Source organism: Choloepus didactylus, chromosome 27 (assembly GCF_015220235.1).
Source record: "Choloepus didactylus isolate mChoDid1 chromosome 27, mChoDid1.pri, whole genome shotgun sequence".
Lineage (NCBI taxonomy): Eukaryota > Metazoa > Chordata > Mammalia > Pilosa > Megalonychidae > Choloepus > Choloepus didactylus.
In genome coordinates this window covers 6,578,589-6,588,662 of record NC_051333.1, presented here as the reverse complement: position 1 = coordinate 6,588,662, position 10,074 = coordinate 6,578,589, and the positions used below count along the sequence as shown (strand labels likewise).

General features: G+C 51.6%; 1 protein-coding gene across 1 annotated transcript; it reads right to left on the bottom strand.

The window, feature by feature from the left end:
* Positions 1 to 4,945: 4,945 nt before the first annotated feature.
* Positions 4,946 to 9,634, bottom strand: LOC119521260 (kallikrein-7-like). The gene is made up of 6 exons (XM_037819345.1): positions 9,521 to 9,634; positions 8,565 to 8,692; positions 7,895 to 8,054; positions 7,452 to 7,699; positions 7,165 to 7,301; positions 4,946 to 5,667 (listed from the first exon to the last, which is right to left on the bottom strand). Exons 2-6 carry the CDS (start codon positions 8,632 to 8,634, stop codon positions 5,512 to 5,514), a joined length of 771 nt encoding a protein of 256 aa, XP_037675273.1. The 5' UTR covers positions 8,635 to 8,692; positions 9,521 to 9,634; the 3' UTR covers positions 4,946 to 5,511.
* Positions 9,635 to 10,074: the final 440 nt, after the last annotated feature.

Here is a 10,074-nt window from a genome sequence, read left to right as displayed (position 1 = left end):
TTAATTATAATGCAATATTGAAAATAACACAAAAATCCAACAATGGGTAATTTTAACATTTTTAATAGCTAATGTTTACTCAGCACTTGTTATACTTTTTTTTCCATTTTTAAAATTGCAGAATATAACATATATACGTAAAAGTGACAACTTTCCAAGTGCAATTTAACAAGTAGTTAGAGAGCAAATTTCAAAGAATATTATAGGTTACAGCTCCACAGTTTCAGTTATTCCCTTATTATGAAATATAACATATATACAAAAAGGTAATATCTTTCAAAGTATGATTTAACAAGTAGATATATAGGAAATTTCTGAGGTTTTTATGAGTTAGAGTATCATAGTTTTTGGTTATTTCCTTATTGTGAAATCTAGTATATACAAAAAGGTATAGCTTTCAAATTACCATTTAACAAGTAGCTATAGAAAAAATTTCAAGGATGCTGTAGGTTACAGTTCCACCATTTCAGTTCTTTCCTTCTAGCTATTCTAATACCCTAGCAACTAAGAAAAAGAAAATTATATAGAGATTCAGTATTCATAATCCTTTGTTAAATTCCATCTTGTCGGTTGTTACCCCTTCTTCTAGTTTAATCACTTTCCTGATCTTTAGGGATGTCCAGGCAGTGACCACCCTAACCCGTTCATGTTGAAAAGGGGTGTCAACTTTATGAGCAAAGGGGACACATCTAGTTGATGCTCTTGAAGAGGCGATTGCCTCTGGGTTTTGGGACTTAGCTGGCATTGGGGCACTCTGAAGGATTTAAGTTTCTGATGACTAAACCTCTGTCACCATCCATCCACCTCTGCCTGGGACGGTCGGGGCTCTGGACCCTGCTGACGTTTCCCTTCCAGGCTCCCACCTCTCAGTTCTCTCTCTCCATCTCTCACTGGCCATGAATGGGGCCTCCCCATGTATACCACTTTCCCTGAATTTGTGTTTCTCTGTTCCTCTCAGTCTTTGCATTTGTGCATCTCTATCTCCCTGCCTCTCTCTGTCTCCTTGGTTTTCTAAGTCTCTGTTGACACTCTCTGGGTCCCACTACACTTATCTTCCCAGGAACCTCCCCCTAGATTTCCAGGAGAAATATGTGCATCTGTGCGCAGAGCAGGGGACACTAGAAGGGCTGGTGTAGGGAGGAGTGGGGGGGATTGTGGGACATGAGGCCTTATTGATGAGATCCAGGGAGATGGAGGGAGATGTTGACATTAGCAGGAATCCATGCGAGTCTGAGAGCAACATGGGTGTGTGCTGAGAAATGGGGTGCAGAGCTGACGGCCGCTATGGAAGGGTCCAGGAGCGTTTGGGGAGGTGTCTTTGAACTTGGGCCTTGAAAGCGGAAGCCAGGTGTTGTTCAGGAAGAGGTGGCACAGACACGCCCCGCGTGTGTGGGAAACAGCAGGCAGCTGTTGGTGTGGTCCGGGAACCTGGAGAGGGAAGTGAAGAGGGTGGCACAGGATAGACGAAGGGTGTGGAATGAGGGCTTCTGGGGAAGTCGCTGAGGAGTAAGGCGACATCCTCCAGGGCCCCTGCTTGGACCTGGCACTGTGGGAAACATGTTTTTTTCCTTGCGTTAACACTCCTGGAATGAAGACCCAATCAGCACTGAATATACTCTCTGAGCTCCTTCCCCTGGCTTCCCCAGGGCCCTTACCTCAGGGAACCACTGAACCTAGCATCATTCTTGAAATCTGGGCTTCCTCTTAGGACCCACCACCCTCCCAGATGCCAAGCCAGATCCTTACAGCTCTTACAGCTGGGACCCCTCCTCTCTGTCTCCATGTCCATGGCTCCAGCTCAGGCCAGCTTCCCCTCCATATGGGCCTTCGCCCCAGGCCCCCCTTAACTCTGAGCCGCAGAGGGGTCTTTCTGTCTCCAGAGCTGACCCTGCCACCCCCCCACACCTCCTGCCTGCAGCTCTGCTCTCAGGACAAAGTCCCAGTCCCCCACCCTGCTGCCAGAGGAGTCTGGTCCAATAGAAATACAATGCAAGCCACACATGCACATTTACGTTGTCTCATAGCCACAAGTTAAAAAAGTTAAAAAGGAACAGGTATAGTAGTATATGGGGGAAAATGTACCTATTGCAAACTATGGACTAGAGTTAACTATAATATCTTAATATTCTTTCATCAACAGTAACAGATGTACCACACAAATACTAGGGGTCAATAATAGGGGGGGGATAACAGGTATGGGATGTTTTGGGTTTTGTTTTTTATTTTTTTTTTGAGTAGTGAAAATGTTCTAAAATTGATTGTGGTGATGAATGCACAACTATGCAAAGATACTGCAAGCCATTGATTGTATACTTTGGATGGACTGAATGGTGTGTGAATATAATTCAATAAAATTGCACTAAAAACAAAAAGAAATGGGAAGAATTTACTTTAATATTTCATTTAAGTCAATATATCTAAAATATTATCATTTCAACATGAAATCAAAATAAGAAAGTTGTTAAAGAGAGTGTTTGCATTCATATTTTTTTTTGCATACTAAGTCTTTGAAGCTGGTGTGTATTTTACCCTCACAGCACATCCAACATCCAACTTACACCTCTCAAGTGTGCAGAAGCCACACACAGCCAGCAGCTCTGCCCATTCTCTCTTTAAGCTCTGGCCAATGAGTTTACCTGAAGTATCTCAATCAGCCTGAGCACGCCGTCCTCTGGGCTTCCACTCATGCTGTTCCCTCTTCTCAGAGTGCCCCTCATGCCTTCTTCTGCAACAACAAGTTTTCCTTCAAGTCTTGGCTTGTACATCACCTCTTTTGGGGAGCCCTCCCTGAACACCAGCCAAGCCTCCACCCCGGCAGCTGGCTCACTCACCCTCTCCTCTAGGCTTTCACAGCAGGTGCCCCACTCAAGGCTCCATCTCCCTCACTGGACCCCAAACCCCTCAAGGGCAGGCACCGGGGCTGACTCACCCCTCTCTGTCCCAAACACCCACACAGTACCTGGCCTAGAGTCCTTAGGAAATGTTGACCGAATGACTAAATGGCTTAATTACACCTACTCCCGTTTTACAGATGAGAAAACCGAGGCTCAGAGAAGGGGAAGTCAATTGCTCCACCGCAAACATCCAGGAAATGGTACCACATGAATGGAACTCAACTTCCAACATGGCGGTGGGTGTGGTCCCTCTCTCAGCAGCCACACTAGGTCCACGTTACCACAATACGGGAAGGAACTGTCGGAAGACAGGTGGGGATAGGAGGGAGGTTTTAGACCATGGGAGTGGAGGAAATTCTAAGAGAATGAAGTCACCAACTCCAGTCTTTTCTTGATGACTGTCATGATTTTGCCATCTCCACCTGTCACCCCTGTTTACTTTCTGGATGTTATTCTTCAGATTGTCTGGCTCTGCAAAAGTCCTCAATAACATATGTATATTTTATAAGGAAAACTTAGAGGCTATAGGTGGGAGCATGCACCTGAAGTTCATAGCAATAATAACATAAACAAAAAAACCCCATCTGTTGAGGGCTTATTCTGTGTCAGACAATGTCCTAAGGACTTTCTGTGCATTGACTTATCTAATATCCATAAAAGCCTTATGGAGTACTGCTACTTTTTCCACATCAAGGAGGAAGCAGCAGGGATGGAGAAGTAATTTGCTCAGAGACAAAAAGCTTACTGGTGCCAGAACTGGAATTTGAATCCAAGAAGCCGAGTTCCAGAGTGAGTGCCTTTGACTACTGTGCCAAACTGTCTGCCCAAAGGAAAATGAAAGGCTATTTTAAAAAATTTCAACATGAGTACCACCTCAAGTCATTGCAAACCAATGCACCTCTGCACTTCTATACAGGGGGAGCTGTCAGGCAGGGCCAGGGTTCTTGAGGTTGGTTTTGTGCAACTGCAATGTTTTGTTACTTTTTAAAAATTTAAGCTGACTATTTATTCGGGGGTGGCTTGCCAGGGAGAAGGGAAGTTGAAGGGGTTTCCTGGAGGTGGGATGCCCAAAAGTCTAGACATTCCTTAAACTTGCTCTGGTCCAGAGGCAGGAGGGGGCTGGGGCTGGAATTCTGGGTCTGAGGGAGTAGGGGTTGGAGTCAGGACTCCTGGGTCTGAGGGAGGAGAGGGCTTAGCTTCCTGTGTGCAGACAGCAATAACTGCCTATTTTCCCCAATATGGTGTGGGGGGGTGGTTAGGAGATACTCAGAGGGAGATGAGATGAGCAGAAAGATTTGGAAGATGTTGGTAGGGAGGGAATTCTGGAGAGAAACAGGAAAGACAGGTAGGAGGCCTGAGTCCTGCAGCAGCTTCTGAGGCGTGACTGCCCAGGAGTGCAGCCAAACTCTGAGTCACGGGGCACCCTCCCGCTTCCCCCCCTCCCTTCCAGATGCCCCTTATCCACCCTGGATGCGAGAGCTCACACACCTGCTTTCCTAGCCCCCATCTTCTTCTGGTTCCCAGAAGGGCTGGTGGTTCACTTTTTGCAGGATCTTGGGGTACCCAGGAATTCCATCCACTTGTCACCCCATCCCTCCCTGACAGCCTCCTCCCTCTCTCCTGATGTGTCACCTGTGAAATGCTCAGAAGCACTTTCACATCCCTTTCCACCCCAAAGAGGCAGGCATCTTCTCCCCCCCTCCCTCCTTTCTTTTCTGTCTCTCTGGGTCTTTCTCCCTCCCATTTTACAGGTAAGAAAAACCGAGACCTGGGAGGACATGGAGAGAAGCACACCACAGAGCTGGAAGCTCAAAGCTCAAAATCAGATACATTTTCTTTACTTTCTCCCTCATTTAAGTGTCTCCTGCTCCCCGTAGATTTCATAGTTTTCCCACCTTTATTTTTCAGGTTATGAAAGTGCAAAACCACAGAAATGGAAATGGAAAGAAAGAGGCACCCCACAACAACCATGTGCAGTTTGATGCATGTCCCTTCAAATTTTATTGTTTTACATGGGTAGGAACTCATATATATATATTTTTGTATCTTTCTTTTTTCAATTAACATGATACGGCAGAATTTTTTTTTTTTTTTGCATAACATGAACAATTCTGCAAAATTATTATTTTTAACAGCTTCATAATATTCTGTCAAATGGCCTACTGTTTACCTAAACAGTCCACTAACTTGAAACATATTCAGTGTTTCCAATTTTTGCTTTAAGTAATGTTGTGATGAATTCAAATCTGGCTCTCCATTGTGAATATTTTTAGTATCTTTTTGGAACTATTAGGTCAAAGTGACAAATAAGGGTCTGGGTTCACATTGTTAAACATCCTTCTGGAAGACTGTATGAATTTACAGTTCCAATGTTTGAGAATGCTGGTTTCACTGCATCTTCACCAGCACTGAATTTTTGTGTGTATGTGTGTGTTTCTTTTAGTCTTTTGGTTTTAAGTCCTTGCTATGTTAGTGGTTTCAAAACCTGCATATTGTTGCAGTTTTAAATACGTTTTTGAGGAAAGGTGAAGTCAAGCATGACTTTACAGACCATTGACATTCTTATTTCTGTGAATTTTGTGTTCCTTCCAAGTGGCCATTTAACACTGGAGGTGGATTAGCTATGCCTTTGCATGGTGCTCCTTATCCAACCCACGTACTTGCAGACTTGGGTGTAGACCCCGGGGTCGTTGAGCTGGCCGCAAGGGAAAGTCCCCCAGGACACCAGGCCCTGCAGTGTTCCCCTGCACATCAGTGGACCCCCTGAGTCACCCTGGAGAGGAGAGAGAACGAGAGGTTAGCTTTGGCTTCAGAGCAAAAGCCTCTGAAGGATTTTTGTGGGGGGCGAGCAGAAGGGGATGATTTGCATATAGGTCTTGACACATCGCGGACTTCCATCCTGGCCAATGAGAAGAGACTCATTGTCCCCGGAGACCAATGGGAGGGCAGGAATTCGCGCTACCGGGGAGATGACAAACGCGTTCTTGGAGGGCGTCATCTTGAGCCCGGGCCAATGGGATTGATCGCAGGGCAGGAGGCGGGGCCTCCAGGGTCAGGGCATAATTTATTCCCCAATGGTAAGAACTCCTTTCCAAGCCGCTGGAGTATAGATTTGTGCTCCTTGGGCATGAAAGGGGGACAGTATGACTCTGTAAACCAGGGGCAGGATGGGCTACCTAATTTGTGGGGTGCAAATTGAAGATGTGGGGCCCCTTGTTAAGAATTATCAGAAATTTCAATATGGTGACAGCAGAGCGTTAAACCAAGTGTGGGCACTTCTGAGTCGGAGCCCCCTTTCGGTTGCACAGCTTGCACATCCACAAAGGCACTTGACTAGGGCAGGAGGGGAATTTGCCCGTTCTCCAAGACACATATCCCTCTCCCTTCTCCCCATCCCCAACACACATCTTCCCACTTCCCCTGAAAGCTGAGAGTGCAAATAAGAGAAAAGAGATTGGGGGTATGGAGAGAGAGACACAGAGAGGCAAATGGTCAATGAGAAGGGAAAGAGAGAAGCAGAAAGAAGCAGGGAAAGAAAAAATGAGGAGTTGGAGTGTGGAGAAGCAGAAATGTGGGTAGGGGAAGGGCAGAGGAGGAGAGACCAACACAGACAGACAACAGAGAGGACGAGAATGAATTGAAATTAGGCTTAAAGAAAAATGTGGGAAGAGGATGCTCAGAAAATATGAGGGTGACAAAGATTTAGGAAGGGAGAATGAAGGGGGTGGAAGGGACGTTTCCTTCCCCAGGACCAGCACCAGGGTAGTGGGAGAACAACTTTAGTCTCTGTCACAAAATTTAAGGGGGTGCCACAAACCTCAGTAAGATGGATCTGCCCATTATTTAACATTTTGATACGTTGCTCATCATGGATTTTGCGCAGCTGTGTTCATTATTCATTTTTAGAAATACTGCATTAGAGAATGGTTTATTCCCCTCCCTGAGTATCTGGACACCCCCTTAAATTTTGTACCTGAGACAGTGCTTCACTCTCCTCACCCTATTGTCAGCCCTTTGTTTCCTGCTCCATTCCCCTCCCATGGAACTTTTCAAGCCACCCCCAGGGCCACACCGGGCTCCACTGCTGATCCAGGCAGAGGAGGAGGATGAAAGCTGAGAACACTGGGTCCGGGGCTGGGGGTACGGCAAGGGAGGTGAGCACCGGGGTGAGAGCCCACGAGTCTGAGCCCAGGGCTTGGCTGCAGGAGGAAGTGCCTCTCTGCACTGAGAGGCAGACAGGGGCCCGGGCTGGGGAGGGAGGGGGTCTCACGTTGCAGGCGTTGGTCCTGGAGTCGGGGATGCCCGCACACAGCATGGAGTTGCCCAGCAGGCTCTTGTAGACCTTCCTGCATTCGTCATGGGGGATGAGCTTGACATCTGTGCACATGAGCTCTGAGGGGAAGGTCACTGCAGGGGCAGGGAGAGAGGTCAGTGTCAGTCTCCACAGGAGAGGAAGGACCCAGGGTCCCAGAATCTGATGGAAAAAGGGTCTGGAACACTGGGTCCTGAGGGGTGGAGGGGGTGGAGGCAGGGCCCCTGGGTCTGAGGCAGCCTTACCAGTGGGGCTGGTGGTGGTGCCCCAGCCAGAGACGGTGCAAGTGGTCCCAGGGGGTTCGCAGCGGGACGGCAGGGTGACTTTCCTCACGCTGGGTGACAGCCTGGCCCTGGTCTGTAGCTTCACAAGCATGAGGTCATTTTCGTGGGTCTGTGTGGAGTAAGCAGGATGACGAAAGGACTGTCTGGCCCTGATCCTCTGGGTTCTCATGCTGTTCAGCTGATCGTCGCCCAAATGCACCATATACTCGCTGGGAGAAGGAACAACCAGGGGACACTGTGCTGAGAGGGGGACGGAGACCCAGAGGGAAGGGCACGGAGATCCAGAGAGAAGAACAGTGGCCCAGAGATGAGGGGGGCAGAGACCGGAGGGAGATGGGGAACCCCTGGCAGCTCCCCCCTCCCGCCCACCCTCCCGGCAGCCCCCCGCCCGGCCCAGCACGTACTCCATCTTGCAGTGAGCCGCCGTCAGCACCCACCACTGGTCCACCAGCACCCCTCCGCAGTGCAGCTGATTGCCCTTGAGCAGGGCCACCTGCCAGGGGTGGGAGCCCTTCGCGCACGGTTTGCCTTCAATAATCTTATCCCCACTGTCGTCTCCCTGGGCTGGATAGACACGTGGGGAAAACCGTCGGGAGCAAGCTCAGGGGAAGCTGAGGCAGCCGCGGAGGGGCTTGGGGAGATAGAGACGGAGAGGGACAGACAGACACCCAGACAGGCAGAGGGAGAAAGGGAGACCGCGAAACAGCGCCGCGCGGAGGAAGAGGAATTCAAAAGGACCCTGAAGATGAGGCTTTGAGAAAGCGAGGGGCGGAGGAGGCAGGCAGAGAAAGCGTCGTGTGGAGGTGGAGAGGGAGCAGCTCAGAGTCTGGGAGGAGCCTCCCGGCTGGCGGCGACCGCGAAGACGGGCGGAGGGTGACAGACCGAGCCGCGAGGCAGCAGAGCCCGCGGCGTCGGGGGACGTGGGAAGCCAGAGGGAAAGAGGGAGGACGCTTTTGGAGCATGGCGGGGTTCTGACTCAGGGACTCCCTGAAGAGGGACCCGGGAGACGGTCAGCGAGGACACTGGGAGGGGGAGGTGCAGGGGCAAGGTCACGCCTCCCAGTCCCGCCCTCACCTTGGCCAGGAGACTCCAGGGCTAAGGCCAACACTAGCAGCAGCAGGGGCGGGAGCAGGGAGCCAGACATTGTGGCCCCTTTGAGCCTCTGGGAGCTGACAGAATGGAGGAGGGGTCTCCTGCTGGGCCTGGAAAGGGCAGGGAGTTCAGGAGGCAGGAGTCCAGACTCCAGTCCCTCCTCCCTCAGACCCAGGAGTCCAGACTCAGACCCAGGAGTCCAGGCCCCCAGCCCCTCCTCCCTCAGACCCAGGAGTCCAGACTCAGACCCAGGGGTACAGGCCCCCAGCCCCTCCTCCCTCAGACCCAGGAGTCCAGATTCAGACCCAGGAGTCCAGGCCCCCTGCCCCTCTTCCCTCAGACCCAGGAGTCCAGACTCAGACCCAGGAGTCCAGGCCCCCAGCCCCTCCTCCCTCAGACCCAGGAGTCCAGATTCAGACCCAGGAGTCCAGGCCCCCTGCCCCTCTTCCCTCAGACCCAGGAGTCCAGACTCAGACCCAGGAGTCCAGGCCCCCAGCCCCTCTTCCCTCAGACCCAGGAGTCCAGACTCAGACCCAGGGTTCCAGGCCCCCAGCCCCTCCTCCCTCAGACCCAGGAGTCCAGACTCAGACCCAGGAGTCCAGGCCCCCAGCCCCTCCTCCCTCAGACCCAGGAGTCCAGACTCAGACCCAGGAGTCCAGGCCCCCAGCCCCTCCTCCCTCAGACCCAGGGGTCCAGGACCCCAGCCCCTTCTTCCCTCAGACCCAGGGGTCCAGGCCCCCAGCCCCTCCTCCCTCAGACCCAGGAGTCCAGACTCAGACCCAGGGGTCCAGGCCCACAGCCCCTCCTCCCTCAGACCCGGGAGTCCAGATCCCCGAACCCCCTCCCCTCAAGAGCAGAAGGGAGCTGTCCAGGCTATACTAACTCCCAGCTCCCTACCACCGCCCCCCGCGTCCCCCAAGACGAGGCACCTTTCTCACCTCAGGAGGGTCTGAGTTGAGCTCAGACTAGGTCGGAAGCCAAGCGTCTCCAGCCCTCCGCAGGGCGGCCCTTTATACCATCTCTGCCCCCGCGCCCGCCCCCAGCGCCCTGGGGTGCAGGCGGAGCCAGCACTGGGACACCCCCTTCCTGCGTTTGCGGTTATCTCGAACCCTTGAGGCGGTCGAAGTAATTGGCCCCATTCGACTCTCTGGACACCCTCCCTCCTGAGACTCCGGCGGGCGGAACCCAACTAGTTCGCCCCCGCACGTCCCTGTCCCTCTGTCCTGTGCCTCGTGGCTGTCTGCGGGGGAGGGGCCAGGTGCACCAGCTTTGGGGGCGAGAGCAGAATTCCAGGGCAGGTAGGACTCAGGTGATGGCTTCTGGCCCCGGGTCCCTCCCTGGAGCTGTTTCCTTGTCCTCATCCCCTCTCTGGGGTGCCCTAGCGCCCACTCTAGTTCTGACCATCCCGTGGGAACTTGTCCAGGCGGGATTCCAGCCGTGCCTTTGAGCCTGAACTCAATTTCCCGGCCTAATAGAGAGAGATAAATTAAAA